Below are 16,464 nucleotides of genomic sequence, written 5' to 3' on the forward strand. Positions count from 1 at the left end.
TAACCCGGCTTCCTTTGGTCCTTGGGGTGGGTGTGAGACCGAGAGGGAACGGGAGACCCCGCGACCCCTGCAGGGCGGCCAAACACGCAGCTGCGGGGAGGATTCTGGAAACCTCTCCCGGCTGGGGCCCCGGGACTTGGTGGGAGGTGCGGCAGTCCCGGCCCCCCCCTTCGCCCCTCCTCCCCATCCCCCCCGCCCCCGCCGGCGGGTCTACGACTCCTGCGGTCCGCGCGGGCAGTTCCCGGGATGGGCTGGCGGCCGGAAGAGGGCGCCGGCGCGCCGTCCCAGCGCCAGCCTCCGGGCCGCCCACCCCGCGGGCGCGCCTCTCTGCAGTCCAGCACCGCCCGGGCCGGGACCGCTAGCTCCGAGCGCGCAGACTTCTCGGCCGGACTGAGGACGCCGCCCGCCCCTGGCCGCCCCTGCGCTCGCCTTCCGCGTCCGCTCGGCCTACCGCCCCCGGGCCGGCGCCGCTTCCAGCCAGCGTCGGAGCGCAGAGCTCCCGCCCCTGGGAGCCTCCCGGCCGTCGGCGGACCCCGCGGCCCCGGCGCCCGCGCGCTCGGCGCCCTGCTCGCGGGGCACAGCGGAGGGCGGCGGCCGGCTGGGGATGGGCGGCCCGGCGGCGCGGAGGGGCGCCGGGGGGCTCCGCGCGCTGCTCCTGGCGCTGGTGGCCGCGGGGACGCCCGCAGGCGCCTACAACCTCGACCCGCAGCGCCCCGTGCGCTTCCAGGGGCCCGCCGGTTCCTTCTTCGGCTACGCGGTGCTGGAGCACTTCCACGACAACACGCGCTGGTGAGTGCCCCCCGCAACCCCGGCCCGGCCGCCGCCCCCGCCTCGGTCCCCCGCCGGCCGCCGCTGCCTTTTCCGGCCGCCTCCAAGCCGCCGTCCCGAGGGAGAAATTGGGATGTCTCGGCGGCGCGCAGCTCGGCCGCTGACGACAGGCGGCCAGGGCGCGGGACGCCGGTCTCCCGTCCGGCAGACGTCGCGGTGGGCGCCTGGGGTTGGAGGCGGCGGGGCCGGCGCTTCCCCGCGGTCCCAGCCCGGCCTGCGCGGGGAGAACCCCGAGAGCGGTCCTCTCGGCCTCCCAGCCGGAGGAGACTTGGCTCTCTCGCTCGCTCAGAAACTTGGCCCCTCTGCCCCCGGGGCCCTCAGCCGAATGCCCCAGGCCCGAAGAGACCGGGCACGCAGACTCCTCAGTGTCCGGGAGCTCTTAGTGACACCCCACCCTCCGTTCCGCGGCGCTGAGGAAGTGCAGTGACTCCGAGACCTGAGACTTGAGGGGGACAGGCTGTGTATGTAGGGAGGAGTGGAGCTTCCCAGAGGTGAGTGTCAGGCAGCCCGAGGGGCACACTGTGGTCCAGAAGCCTCCTCCTTCCTTACAATACCTTCCTGAGGAAGTGAGGGGAGAGGGTCCAGGATGCTGGAAGGGAGGATGGTCCAGGACCCTGAGTGACAAGCCTGGTGCGTGACCTCTGGGACAGCCTGGGCCTCATTTCACCTGGGTCCTCTGACCTGGAGACAAGCACCTGAAGTTTTAACAGAGGGATGTGGTTTTGTAACGTCAAGGAATCTAGTTGCTCCCCAAGCATCCCGAAGTTTGGGAGTTCTTCCCATTAAGGGCCATCAGCTAAGAGGCACGGGCTGTGTCCCCAGCCCCTGAGGAGAAGCTCTGAGATGAGCTTGGTCCCTCTTTGACCCTTTCCCTGGGCAAGTGGGAATCCCACAGCACACAAGGGTCACCTCCTCATCAGAGAGTTAGGCCGTGGACAGTTCCCTTGTCCAAGGTCATGTCCCAGTGAGCGCAAGGTGACAACTAGTCTGGAGTCGGTTTTGTTGTGTGGTCACCAGTGTGGGTGTCCTTAGGGGATGCACGTTAGGAAGGCGAGGTCTGTAATGTGTGCCCTCAGCATGCAGCTGGGTGAGACAGTCACTGCTCTGAATGGAACAGAGGCTGATGGAAAGGGTAAGTTTGTAGAACTGAGTTGTGAAGCATTGCTGGAAGTGGGTACGGTATGGGACACTCTGTGACTGGCCAGCCCATTAACAATCCTTTGTTGAGGAGAACTGCCTCCAAGAGAACCAGTTTGTAAAGTCCTGTGTAGCCCCTGTCCAGTTCTACATCTCCTTCCCTACCATTTCTCCCCGTTGCCGAGTTTAAGGCCAGACTGTCTTTTTCTGCCTTGCTAAATCCCCTTTTTAAAGCAAAGCAGGCTGAACACCTTTTCCATGTCCAGCCTGCTCAGAGTTCACTGTGGGCTTTGGATTTGGTAGACAATGCAGCCGGAATGGTTGGAGAACGCATCCCAGAATCATCCCTGCCCTCACCCCGCCCCAGGCTCCTGGACTGTGTGACCTTGGCATAAAGTATGTTGGGCGAGTGGGTCAGGAATAGAAGGGCTTCTCTGGGCGGGGGGCTCTGTAGGAAAAGGCAGGCAGTGCAGCTGGAGCACTGTGTGGGATCTGTAGCTGCACGGGCTAGGGCGCCTCTGGGCTCTATGATGTGGCTCAGCTCACAGGAAAAGTGCCACGACCCGATCACCTGGATTTGGACAGGCCACACGTCAAAGCTGTTCTAAGTGGGGAACAACTGGGGGTGGGAGGTGGGAAAGGCAAGAGCGAGTTTGACATAGGAAAAAAGTAGAATCTGCTTTGTTTCAAAAGGGAGATGAGGAAAAGCTGCGTGACTGGTATAGGTTCGGCAATTGTAGGAAACGACCGACTGGCCTTCAGCTTGGCACCCGGGGTATCCAGGGAGGCGGGGTGTGCAACTGGAAGGTAATGCTGATATGTGGCCTTGGTGCCAGTGGAGATGTGGGGCAGATATCTCCAGGGCCCAAAGGGACCCATCACAGCCAGGGTGCTGGTTCAGAAGTACCCTCTCCAGTCTCAATATGAGCATTTGAGCATGTTAGTCTTCCCATTTGAGGACTTGTCCCGACAGTTTTCCAGGGGCCGACCAAACTCGATGGAAATCTTTTTAAAGCAACTTTTTTTCTTTTTTGGCCCCACATTGTCTTAATTTTCATTATAGTTTTTGCTGTGTCCTTGCTATCTGTGCTCTTGCTGCTTTTTCTAAGTATTTTCCTCCGTATCCTTTTCTCTTCTCTCCCTTCCCCCCAATATTTTTTGTCTTAGACCTTGAATGTTATTCTCAGCTGATACACTGCCCAGACTTGTAAGGTGCAGCTCTTGAAGCAGTAGATGTCCAGCCTCACCTCCTTTCTCTTTATTTTCTCTTTCTCAAGATTAGACTTACCACAGAGCTAATGAAACTTCCACTAAAGGCCTCTTACTCACATGGGCCCCTACCAAGACCCTGTGCTGAATTTTGTAGTCCTAATTTTGTATTTTCTTAAACATAGTCACCCTGTATTTACAAGACTTAGGCTCAGTGGAGTCTGGATCTACCCTCTATGTCTCTACTCTAATTTTAGCTCAAGGACTGTTTGATTGACTTAGCGACTGATTGTCAGTCTCTTCCTAACAGGCAGTCCCAGGGCCCTGCATCTTTTAGCCCTGCTTGAGGGACACGTAGGTTGTTTCCAATTATCCATGATTATAAACAACAGCAGGGGTAAACATCCTTGTAACTAAAGCCTTGCGGACATCCTTAATTATTTCCTTCGAATAAATTCCTGGGCTTAGAATTACTGGGTCAGAGAGAGGGGGAGGTTTTGAGGTGTTTTGTATGCATTTACTAAGTGCCAGTGAAGTTAACATGTGTACTTTAGAGAAATGCATTAATTCAGGCCCTGAAGTTTGAGTGATTTGCTAAGGGGCTAATCCAATGCCTGAGAGGAGCTTAGCTGTCTATGTAAGGGGAACTAAAAAGATCATGAATGTAGTCAGAATGGAAGTAAGTGATCGACATGAAAAGGAAAAGTAACACACTGAAACTTTGAAAAGAAAATGTTAATTAAACCTTGTATCTGGTGTCTTTCTTCTCTGGAAATTACTCTTTAGCTTAATTCAGTATTAGTGGTTTAATAAGTTGGCTTCCTGCTTTTTCCAGGTAAAGGGATTTGTTGTAGGCAGGGTAAGGAACAAGAAGAATGTGCTGACGGGGACGGGGATAGAGCCCAGGCAGCAGGGTCAGCATGGGCTCTGCAGAGTGGAGGGAGGGGGTGGTCTGTGGCATTAACATGGAACCCAGGTACACCTCACAGAGCATGTGTATGCACCCTGCCGGGAGAGCCAGCATTTCTTCTTGAATCCCATAAGCATACCTGTCAGTGCCTTTTTTCAGCCAAAATTGTCACAGGTCAGAAAGTTCGAGATTTCAGTAAGAGCAGGGGGTGACCTTGCTTTTATAAACCCTGGGGCTTGAACACAGCTCCTGCACTGTTGCATACTGAGCATTTGGTGCTCAGACCCTCTTCCTGGTCCCCCTCTGTTGTTGCCCTCTAGGCGGTGTGAGTTGTCACTGTGGCCAGGTGGACTGGACTATCCTGGACAGTGTTACAGATGTCATTTGTATCTGTTTGGATGCAAGCGTGCACGTGACTCAGTTTCGTCTTTTTCCAACAACACTCAGAGGGTGTCTTCCTGCCAGAGCTGGCTTCCTCGCCTGTACCTCTCCCCGCCACCCCCCACCCGGGTCTTCTTGCACCCTTTGAGCAAGGGCAGTAGGTGCCAGGGAACACGGACAAAGCCGATGTCTGTCCCCTTTGCTTACACGCGTACCCGTTCTTCAGCTGCGGGGCAGACAACTGTAACACCCTGTGATATAAATAAATGAGACCGGCCAGCGTCCAGCCCCCAAAGTGGGTTTCTTTCACACCCCTCCCCGCCGCCTTCCTCTCTGCCCCAGACGCCCTGGAGTCTGAGGTGGTTGGGTGCACTGGCTTCCTCTCTGGCGACGTGCTTCCTGCCCCATCTCCCGGGACACATCCAGACAGCTGTGCTCAGGCGCAGAGCAAGTGCTCGGAAATGGAAGACGCGCCGGCTCTCTGCTCTGTTAGGGCTGTCAGAGCATCGTTCGGTGAGAGATAGGAGGTAATTCAGGGCCCAGGAGAACATAACATTCTCTGCTCACATTAAGGCTGAGAATTAAAACGAGCTAGACGGTTCTGCACTGCCAGTGCCGTTGCCATTAGCCAGATGGATTGCTATTTAAATAAAAATTAATTATGACCACATAAAATCAAGAATTCAGTTTCTCAGTCATACGGGCCATGTTTTAAGTGCTCAGTCTCCACCTGTGGCTGGTGGCCATCACACCGGACAGCACGCAAGACACTCATTGCAGAGAGTTCTGGACAGTGCAGGTTTAGAGCAATGAATTAAGGCTTAAAGGGCTAGACCAAGATCTGATGAGGGTAGAAGGAAAAGGAAAAGCCAACCCTTGGCACATTTGTGTATCAGAACAAGTGGAGGCGCTTAGAGTGAGCTCAGGATTAATAATGGCTTGTGGTTCACAAGGTACCAGGAATGAGGTCCTGCTGCTCCCTCTGGTAGGGAGGGAATTAATCAATTAATTAATCCATTAGTTAGGATTAATAGTGGACTGCCAGAGAGGCTGACGACTTTGCCTTTTCCCTTGTCAGACAGCGAAGAGCCTTGTCTGCTAAGGTAGAAGGTTCAGGAATGAAGACGCCACTCACATCTGACACATGAAGGGATTGTGGGGTCCTAGTTTGATGTCCCAGGCAAAAACTAAGCTGTCGGCTCCGATGGGGGATAAGCTTGTCCTTGGGCAGGCACAGTTCAGAGGGGAAGAGGGGGAGACCCCTGCCCCGTAAAGGTAAAACCTGTAGAAGGGGGACCCTGGGATCATGGGCCCTGCTGTCCCCAGCTACCCGTCTTTGTGAGGCGACATCCGGAAATGGCAGTGAGCGCTCTCCTAACCTGCACGGTGGGTGTCTTTGCTGAGTTCTTCAGGCCTGTGCCAGGCCTTCAGGTGGAATTGTGGTTGCACTTGCCCATCTGGATTTTTGGAAGTGGCATTTTCAGACCTTATTCCTGGTTCTTATCTCCCTGCAGAGCCTGATTTCTCAAGCTGTCAGGAAGGCATGGCATGTATGTGAGACCTGAGCTCTAAGGGGCTCCAGAGAGTGTCTCTTGGGGTCTCCAGGGTTTTTCCCTGAGGATCTGGAGAAGCTGGCAAGGGTGCTGTTTCCTGAGCTAGTGCTGAAAGCTGGCAGGGGCAGAGGCCGCTGTCTTGCCCAGGGGAGACCCTTCTGGGGCAAGAAGACAACTCTTCTCAGCCAGTCACTCACAGCTCTGGGTGTGAGGGTGTGAAGAGCTGGGTCCCAGCCAGCTCCGACTCCCCGCTGACTTGCAGCTGGTCTGGAAATGGTCTTTTTCTGATAACTCTTACTGTGCTTTGTCTAGGGAAACTGTTGTTTTCGTGTGTATTAAAAGCAGCCATCATGTTCTCAGAAATCCACGGAGGAAGCTGTAACTTTAAGAAATAAAAAATTGATAATCCCATGGGATAGTATTTGCTGGGCATCTGTCTACAAGAGGTCAAGGCTTTCACAGGCATCCTAGTCTTTAGCTGAGTCTTTGGGACAAGCTGGTGAGTGGTTTCCAGTTTGCTGGTTGGAGAACTGAAGCTTGGAGTTACCTTGTGTACAGCTTGCCCTAGCCTAGGTGATCAGTGCACAATGACTGGGGACTTGTATCCGGGGGGTGTCCTCTGGGATGCTCAGGTAGACATAGGAGTACAAGAGAAGTGTTGGGGTGGGGGGGGCTATGAAAGTTAGGGGGCAGGGAGCAGGACTGGCTAGGGAGAGCCTCAGACTGTGCTGTAGAGCTGATTAGGGTGTCCATCAACTAGACAGGGAACTTCCCCTCACCAAAACCGTAATCAGTCGTTGGCTATGCCTGCCTGGGAGGAGTGTGGCCTCAGCTTGATTGCTCTGGCCATCCTGAAGGGACTGTGGCTGGGAACTGTCAGCTGACTGCCCCCTTGCAGCTGACTGGCAGGTGGCACATGGAGCCCATCATTTGTGAGTTGCTGTTAGGAACGTATGAGATGTGCTCCTTGGCCAGCAGTCATGGCTGGGATTATCTGTGCCTTTGCTTGTTACACTGGGTCAGCATGGATTCTGGAATTAGGATTCTGGCCTCAAGTAGACTCCAGAGCATTCTAGCTGCCAGCTGATACCCAGGGTGCCTCTTCCTGATTTCAGGAATTTCACAGGTAAAGGATGGAGGAGGGGGAGAGTCCTCCCCCTTACCTTGAACCATCAGGTAGCTGATGAGCTGCTGACCAGAGGGAGCCGCAGGACCTCATTCCTGGTACCCTGTGAAACACAGACCAGTAAGCCAGGTGGATTGGTGACCAACCAAAGCAGAAGAAAGTATTTTATCACGACTTTCCATTTATTTATGTATGTATGTGGTATGCATGATGCCAGAGGGAGTCTTAGAAAGTGAAAGTGAACCCAAGATTGGGAAAAATCTAGAGTCTTTGAAGCCACAGGCTCCCTGGGTCCCCAGTTTCTGCTTTGTGGGAGAGCAGAAAGATCTTCTCTTGTGAGTTTCCATTCACAGCTGAAGCAACATGGTGGCAGCAGCCAGGCCTGTTGAGTACTTAGCACCTGCTGAGTACTGTTCCACAAGCTTTAGATGCATCAGCTCATTTAATGTTCCAGAGGCTCAGCTTGTTGTCATTCTGGTCCCATTCACAGAGGGGAACACTAACACATGGACGTGTTGTTTGCCTAGTCACATGGCCAAAGTGGCAGAGCTGGGGTGTCTGCCTTTGCTTCTCACAGAGTCAGGAGTCTGAATTTGGGGCTTCAAGGTATCCAAGCATTTGTCTCATGAGGTTCTGTCCTGCCTGGCTTTGTAGGAAAAGTTTTGGATTTATTACAGTGGCAGCTTCCCTGTGGGGTACTCATGTGTGACTCACTGGCCACCTGTGAGGGGATACCGGGGCTCTGCTTTCCAGAGATGCTTGATCACCGAGGAAACAGGGACCCAGAGATTCCACTAGGGACATTTGTAGAGCCTGCTCTCATACTACGTCTGTGTAAGGGTAAGACAGAGTGTCCTAGGAAAGATGGCACATTCTGGAATATTCCATGTATCCATCCTAACCTCTCTGGGCTACTTTTGTTACCATATCTTCATCCCCATTTAAGAAGTTCTATTTAGAGAGGGGATGGGGAAGGTAGCTGTGGCGGCCAGTGTTCAGGACTCTTCCCTGGATTTATAACTTTGTCAAAGAAACCCACATAGTCAGACTTTGTGCACCAATGTGTGAGAGAGGATGCTTTGTGTCCCCCAAAACCTGAACCTAAAAACCACAAAACCAATTTTGTTGGTTTCCATGTCCACACATCTCTTGGTGCGTTGAAGCCCGGTGGCCCTTCCTACACTGTCTGGACTGCCTGGTGTTCCGAAGCTGCAATGTGTGCAAAGCCTAGAGCACAGATGGCCTTGTGCAGGATATTCCAAAATGTGGGACTGCACTTCTTACCCACCCCGGTGGGTCCTAGGGGGTGGATGTTCCAGACCCAGGGAGTTGGGTCCTTCCTGGCTCTGCCTTCATTGTGGCCCCTGATTTCCCAGCAACAACCAAACCTATGGTTTCTTGGTCTTAAAGGGGGGGCTGCCGAGATGCATAAGTGCATGGTGGTCCCTGCAGGTAGGCTTGCCCTGCCCCCGTTTAGCTGTTTCAGCCTCAAGGACGTTTGTCAGGCCTCCAGGCCCAGCAGTTTGAGTCTGGTTCGGCTCACTGGAAGAGAGGAATAATAGTTTCTCCCTCATCTCATTCTTGCCTTAAATGAGGGGATGTCGGCAAAGCCTGGAACACCACCTCCAGCACATAGGAAGCCCTTGAAAATACCAGTAGTTCTTTTTCTTTGATCTGGCCTTGTGAACTAAGGGTCGTCTTCATCCCGACTTGAGATGCTACAGGAGTGCTTTCAATATATTTGTTGATGCCTCTGTTCATTTGCCAAAATTGGAATGTCCATACTCAATACAGGCATGGATGAGAGTTCTCTGTGAGATGCACATGTTCTGTGTGGTCTCTGACATTTTGGTCATGCTCTCCATAAATCTGCATTTACATCCTACCTGCTTCCAGAAAGGCTCTGAGATGGCTCCTTTAATTGGAGATCTGTGGGATTTTATATCCCAGAGCTTTGCATGCTGCTTTCTTTCAGCAAGTGGGAGGCCACCCCTGTTGTGGGGAGCCCTGGCCCTCATCCCCGGCCATGTAAATCTGAGCAGTAAGTCTATAGTTCTAAGGTCGGGGGTGGTGGTGAGAATTTTAGTCCAAAAGGATAAAGGTAAAAGTGTTGACCTGCTCTTCTTGGAGAAGAAGATTATCACAAGAAAGCACCCATGGTTTTAACTCCAGTATCTCGGAGGTCTGTAGCTTGCCTCTCTTGGATTTTATTGTTTGATGCTCTCAGTTGGGGAAGGAGAACATTGGCCCTTTCAAAATGCTTCCTTCTCCAGCTGCCGCTTCTCAGTGTATCTGCTAGGACCCAAGGCCCTGGCCAGGGCAGCAGCTCTGAGGATACTGGATACTTCAGTCCCTGACAGGGCTGCCAGCAGGCTCATGCCTCTCCAAGGAGGGGGACCCTGCCCGTGCTGCTGCTCTTTCCCTGTTGGGCATGGAAACTACCTGTTTCATTCTCTAATTCAGCACTTGGATTATACCCTTCTCCCTCCCTCCCTTTCTTTCTTTCTTTTTTTTTTTATTAAAGATTTTATTTATTTATTTGACAGAGAGACATCCCAAGTAGGCAGAGAGGCAGGCAGAGAGAAAGAGAGGGAGAAGCAGGCTCCCCACTGAGCAGAGAGCCCAAAGCAGGACTCGATCCCAGGACCCTGGGATCATGACCTGAGCCGAAGGCACAGGCTTAACCCAGTGAGCCACCCAGGCGCCCCTCCCTCCCTTTCTTTACTCCAACCTAAAGTTCCCAGAATAAAAATACTATTGCTAGCCCTTGGGAGTACTTTCTATCCCAGAGGAGGCATGTTCATGGTCACTCTGAGGCAGTGGGGCTGCTCTGAGGTGCAGAAGCCAAATCCAAGGTTACTCAGCAAGTAAATTGCAGAGTGGGGATTTGGACCCAGGTGGACTTAATGCTTGTCTGGCTATTCTCAGGGTCAGCCTTGCTGCTGCCCCCTCCCCCATCAAGCCCCTGTCCAGGGTATCCATTTCCTAAGGAAGAAGGAATAGTGCCCCCAGGCTTTTTCTGGGAGCATTTCTGTCCTTGGCCTTGGCAGGTAGAAACCCCTACCTGTTCTCAAAAGTTGGGCCATCCTGGATTCACCCCCTCCCCCAACACCCTGCCATTTGCCATTCCTTTTTGTGCCTCACTGCTGTCCTGGGAAAGGGACTGTGCATTTGTATTATCTTGTAAGGATGCAGGGGAGGGGGCTGAGTGGCCAGGGGACTTGCCCAAGGTCACGGAGCTGCAGAGGAGGTGACACACTCTTCATGGCTATTTCTGCCACCCCACCTGGCCTTTCCCATATCAGCGCCCTGAGTAAAAGTTCGTCATCCTGGTTGGCAGTAAGATTCTTTGGGGGAAGGGAAGGAGACTGGGGAGCTGGAGAAGCAGTAGCAGTGGTTCTCAGGGGCAGAGCTAGGTCAGCGGGCTGGACTCTGGGGTAGCTGGTGGACAGTGGAGGAGCCACAGCCCAGGTCCCTTCAGAAGGGGTCTGTCCTACTATGATGACATAGATATCTGTGTCATACCACCTGAGGCCTCAGTGTCCTAAACCAGTCACCACGTCTTAGTTTGTAAATCTGTAGTTGGCAGTTTAGGCTGGGCTCAGCTGGTGGTTCTTCTCTCAGCTGGGCTCATGCATGTGTCTGCTGTCAGCTTCTGGGTGGGCTGGTTGGCCGGCTGGTCTAGGATGACTTCAGTTGGGATGTCTCATCTCCACGTGTCTTTTATCCCCCAGCAGCGGGGGCTTGCACACGTGGTGGCTGGGCTAGGGTGCCAAGAGAGCACTCAGAAGGATGCATGGTCTCTTGAAAGCAAAGCTAGAAGAAGTCAAATCATGCCCCCCTCTGTCACACTCATTTGGCTAATACAAGTTACGGGGCCCAACCCCATTCAGGGGGTTGGAGGATGGAAATAGACTGAACATCCTGATGGAAGAAGCTGCAGGGCCCCATGGAGAAGGACGTGGATGCAGGAAGGATGGAGAATCATGGCTACTTTTGTCGTCTGCTGCTAGTGGTAAGAGTGTCTTAATCATTCCAGGATTCCTATGAGCTCGGCAGAGGGTCTGAAGAAATTCCTGGTTCTGAGGAGCTCCTGGGAGTGTTGCCAAGTGGGGGAGCTGGAACGAGTTGGGTGCTAAGGTGTTTGGCCTCGTCTCACCAGTCTCCTGTTTCACCAAGCACCAATGCTGTATCAAGCACTGTGCTAGCTACTTCATAAACATTAAACCTTGCAAGAACCCTTATTGGGTATATTTTGATTCTTCCTGTTTTACAGAGGAAGAAACCTGAGGCCCAGAGTAGTTAAGCTATGTGACCTCAGATAAGTTTCTTAGTAGTTGTGGAAGAACTTGAACCCCACTGTGCTTCTTGCACTTTACCCCCCTGAGTAACTTGCCCTCACAGCTTAGAATTCAAGTGGAACTGTTAGTTTAAAACCCCTAACATGAGTGAGTATCCCGTGGTTTGAGTCAGAGTCTCAGTTTTCCCAACTGTAAAGAGAGGAGCTTCTGAGTCCCTCCAGGTTCACCAGCTCCAGGTGGTGAACACTGGCCCGGGAGCGTCTCTCCTCTCTGGGAGTGAAGGGTTGCATGCGGTCAGACGTGACTTCCTAGCACCAATCAGCCCTCTCTCTGTTCAAGTCTTGGCTGCTTTTTGCCCACTAAGGGAGGTGAAGGGATTCCTGGGATTTCCAGGCAGTGCGATGGGACACGCAGTGATTGAATTCCACTCCCGTCACTGACACATGAGTGTCTGTGAAGCTTTGGCTTGGGTTCAAATGCACAAAAGTAAAGTTAATGCATTTAAGGTTTTCAGTGCCCACTTGCTTTCCTGGATCACACTGTAATTTCACCCCTAGGAACCATGGCTGTGGTATTTGTGGGTAGGATGGGAGCCTTCCCTAGGGAGGCATCGTGGTCCTTTTCTGTCACCTGCTAGCCGGGGAATTTACCTGCTGTTTGTTCTACTGCTGTGAGGAATTGGTTCAAACCAGATGGGTGGTGGGTGTGGAGTCTCTGTAGCCAGCCTGCCCACACACTTGCCCACCAAAGAGGTGGTCATGTTGGAAAAATCGATGGTGTTTAAACTGCCATAAGAAGAGGGAGTTTGGAGGACTGGAAAGAGGACACCCTTGGACGTGGATGCCCAGGGTTTAAATCCAAGCTCTGCTGCTTACCAGTGGTGTAACTCATGATCTCTTAGTAAAAGGTGCACGAGAAGCTGCCCAGAAGGGTTACCTTGAGCAAGAAATGGGACCACCAGTGAGCGTGACTGGTGCGGGCTGATGAACAGGTGGGCCCCCATCTCCAGACAAGTGTGCGAGAGGGGCAAACCTCTGGGCATCATGGTGTCAGCAATGTACCCATTTTAGAAAAGCAAGAAGCTGATCAATATGCAGCCTGATGTGGAAGAGTGAAGGGATTCTTTCTATTTTAAACCCCAGTCCTTTGCATGACAGAAATTCCCAATCAAAGTTCTAACCCGGGAGCCATCTGCAGAGCCTCATGAGGGCTTTTTCTGGCAAGATCACATGGGGTGGCTGGCAGCAGGGGCTGGTCACTTCACACTTGCTGGTTCTTGTTTCCTGTTCTCTGGCTACTGTGGGGTAGGCAGAATAGGGGCGTGGACACTGCACGCGACTGTTGGGGTGCGTGTTGCCTTGTGGCACCTCACCATGCTTTGTGGGCCTGGGGGTGTTGTTCCATGTCGGCCCTTGGCCACCTGCTTCTTCATCTGTAAAATGGGCATAATAGTGCCTTCCATGGGATTGCTCTGAATATTAAATGCAATTCTGCCTTGAAGGAGCCTCACCCAGCATGTGCACACTCCAAGTGCCTGATACACCCTGGCTGTCCTTATAATTGGAAAGCTAGATTTGTGAATTAAGGAGAGAGCTCTGAAAAGTCTTCGCAGTGTGAGAGCAGCATTAACTGGGGCTGGGATAGGAGGAGAGTCTCACTTCTGGAGGGTCATCCGTCCACACTGGCCCCAAAGGGAACACAACGATTTGTAATCAGCGTAAGTGGTTATATTGTGCTTCTCAGGCGGCATGTCGTCCCGAGAGCTGGTACACGTGCGTTCTGACTCTGTGGGCTGAGACCCGAGATTCTGTATCTCCCTCAGGCTCCCAGGTGTTCTCCAGGCTGCCGGACCAAGGACCACACTCGAAGTAGCCCTCCAAGGTTTGAATCAGCCTGATGATTTATTGATGGGAGCCTGTTGGTGGGCCACCCGGGCCCTTTTATATGCTAACTGTGCAAAGGAAGGAAACATCTCAGTGTCCTGTCCAGAGTACCAGGGAAGATTTGGGTGGGGGGGAGCAGATCTTGGAAGTGGCTGGGCTGTCTCGATATAACTCGATATAACGGCATCTTCATGGTGGTTTGTCCTGAACTCTGGGCGGTTGCATGCTCTCATCTCTTGGGATCGGCCTGGCAGAGAGCCAGCTGAACTCACTTCAGAGGAGACGGGCTGGTTGGCTGGCCGGCTGGCCTGCTGCCGCGGTCTTGCTGGAGGGAGGCCTGGGTAAAGAACCGCTCCAGGCTGCGGAGGAAGCCACAGCCCTCTGTGAACACAGAGATACAAGCTCCTGTTCCACTGTGCCACCCCAGGGAGAACATATGTGTGTGCACACACCCCCTTATCTCTTGCTTCATTTCCCACTACAAAGGATTTGGGAGAAACCTTCTCGTGCGACCCGCTGATGAAGAGTTGGACCCTGAGCGCTGTGATCCGTGCCCAGTCAGCCATTGGTCGAACCCCTGAGGACCTCGGGTCTGGAAGGGAATAGCGATTCTGTGGATCCTTTTGCCACCTTAGGTTTTGGTGTAAGCTTTGCCCCTGTGGGTCTCAGCTCTGGTCTGGAAGGAGCATCGCCTGGTATTTCAGCGCTCCATGGTCCCTTCCCTGGATAATCTGTGAGCCTGGGTCAGTGAATTTAGTGCAGTGGGCTGTCTGTCAGGATCAGGATTCCAGTGCCTTTTGCGGGGTTGGGATAAAAAAACTAGCTTGTTTCTTGCAGCTGTTTCTCTCCCTTGCTATGTGAATAGTTCTCCCCTTTTGTCTAATTTTTGTGATATTTACAAAATGAATTGCAAGTGGCATTTATTCGCTGTGCTAATGTAAATTAGGCATTTGTGGGAACTTTTGGACCCAGCCCCGTCCCGCTGGGGTTTTTCTAGTGCAGAAGGCATTTTATGTTCCTCGGCTCCTACAACCTGACATGTGGAAAGGCCGTGGATGTTTCGGGCGTTTAGACCTGTCAGACTGCTAATTCTTCTCACCTGTGAAAACATAACTGGCATTATCGAGGGCAACCCTTGGCTTGCGCTGGTGGTTCTGAAGCTCAGCCCCAGAAGCCAGGGGGGAAATTGATCCCTTAATGTGGCTTTCTTCTCACTGGAGTTTCGTTTTGCGTGTCATGGTGCATTTGAGTTAGAGCAGCCAAGAGCCCGCTGAGCTGCCCTAGTCTGGTCCGTGTGGGAAAGTGCCTGCTGGGATTCCCGAAGGCTGTGGGTTCCAGCCCCGCTGCCTGGGGGTTCTGCAGCTGGGGCCCACTGTGCGAGGCCGCAGGAGTGGGAGCTGACGTGTGACTGAGGGGCCTGTGCTCTTCAGAATCAAGTACAGACTCTCAAGAGCAGACTGATCTGGAAAGAAACATGCCACTAAGGGTTGGTTTCCCTGGCCCCATGTGTCCTCAGTGATCCTTTGTGTTCTGGGCATTGAGGAACTGGGCTTGGAGGCAGCGGGAGTTAAGATGGGATCCATGTGTCTTTTCATGAACCTCATACCATGTCTCTGAGTCCGATTAGTGTGGCTGTTCAGCCTTTGCGGCGGGTCCATCCGAAGGTGCCAGACTTCTGTTGTCTGAGGGCTAGATTTTCACTCGTTTCAGCCAGGGTGCTGGGGAGGGAGCAGTATCACGCTGCAGCTAGGTTGGGGGTGAAGGTCATGGTGCCATTATCTGACAGCTAGATCTCCACTCCTTTCAGCGAGGGAGCTGGGTAGGGAGCATGTCATGCTGCAGCTAAGTTGGGGGTGAAGGTCATGATCCCAAGGTGAAGGTAGCTTTCAGGACGGAGTGCAGGAAACCTGGGCCAGCTTCCCATGTCTCTGGGGAGGCTGTCCGGGGTCATTCTAGCTTCTGCTAGATTGCTTTCCCACAGACACATAGTGGATAGTGCCTTCTATGCTAGGGCCAGTAGGGGCTAGTTTATTGCACAATGTGCCTGGTACCTTTCCAGGAGAATTGCTTCCCCTTTCCAGGCTGCCAGACGGAAGGAGCAGTGGCTTGGAATTTCCTACTCTGTGGACACAGGTGTAGATCTTGTTCAGAGTCTCACCTTACAAGCCCTTTTCCACATGGCAGTGGCTCAGCACACACTGTGCGTGACACTACTGTTAGTGTTCTCCACTTTAGCTCTGCGCTTGACTGCTCTCTGGGAATGATACATGAACATGTAGGGCACAAGTGTTTCTGTAACATTGGCGGGGAAGCCTGTGGCCACTTCCTGCCATGTCCTGTGTCCACACAGCCCCGAATGCATCTCTTCTGTTCTCTTAGCATTCTTAACTCCTGTCCTCTGGTGGGGAGGGGCCCTGTGAGGGAGAGCCCATCCCCACAGCAGCCTCCCGGTCAAGACGAAGGGCTTCATTCTTGTCCCCGTTTGTATGGGAATGCTTCTGCCTCTGGCTGGCATTGGGGTAGAGGAAGTGGTTTGTAATTCTACCCTCCTGATATTTCTTTCCTATATCTCCCTAAATATACATGCTTTGTGTGTGGTGGGGAGCAAGGGGAAGAGGGGGACATAGAAGAGAAATGACATCTCCAAATTTCCCACTTTTTATTAATTCTTTTTTTTTTTTAACTGAAGTATCACACACATCCAGGCAAGTGCCCATGTCATGTACACAATTCAGGGAATCATCACCTTTGTGCAGATACTATTCAGGTTGCCAACAGAGCATCATAAGCACCCCTGGAAGTCCCCTCTCCCTAGCTGCAGCCTCCCCCCACTCCCCCTTCTCCCCAGAGGTAACCCATAGAGCGACCTCTAGCGCCAGCTAAATTCCACCCGCTTCGGACTTGAGATGAGTGGGATCAGACAGTGAGAGCCCGCCGGGCCTGAGTCTGTTGCTCAGTGCTGTATTCCGGAGCTTCCTCGAGTGGCCACCGTTGCTCGCTCATTGATTTTCATCACTGTGCAGAATGCTGTTGTGTTTCTGTGCCGTCACCTACCTGTGCGCTCTGGCACAGGGAGACCCTCTGAGTCTCCTCTAGTGTTCGGCCACAACGTTTTTAGCTGGGAACATTTTTAGAC

At 53.0% G+C, this 16,464-nt stretch overlaps 1 protein-coding gene across 1 annotated transcript in view; it reads left to right on the forward strand.

Moving 5' to 3' along the window:
• Nucleotides 1–310: 310 nt before the first annotated feature.
• ITGA9 (integrin subunit alpha 9) overlaps nt 311–16,464 on the forward strand; it is a 319,285-nt gene continuing 303,131 nt past the window's right edge. The window contains exon 1 of the mRNA XM_045089112.1: nt 311–789. Coding sequence (XP_044945047.1) covers nt 605–789 — 185 coding nt within the window. The 5' untranslated portion in view covers nt 311–604. The remainder of the gene's footprint in view (nt 790–16,464) is intronic.

Source organism: Mustela putorius, unplaced genomic scaffold, assembly GCF_011764305.1.
Source record: "Mustela putorius furo isolate JIRA1106 unplaced genomic scaffold, ASM1176430v1.1 tig00003834_pilon_pilon_pilon, whole genome shotgun sequence".
In the NCBI taxonomy this organism is placed as follows: Eukaryota; Metazoa; Chordata; class Mammalia; order Carnivora; family Mustelidae; genus Mustela; species Mustela putorius.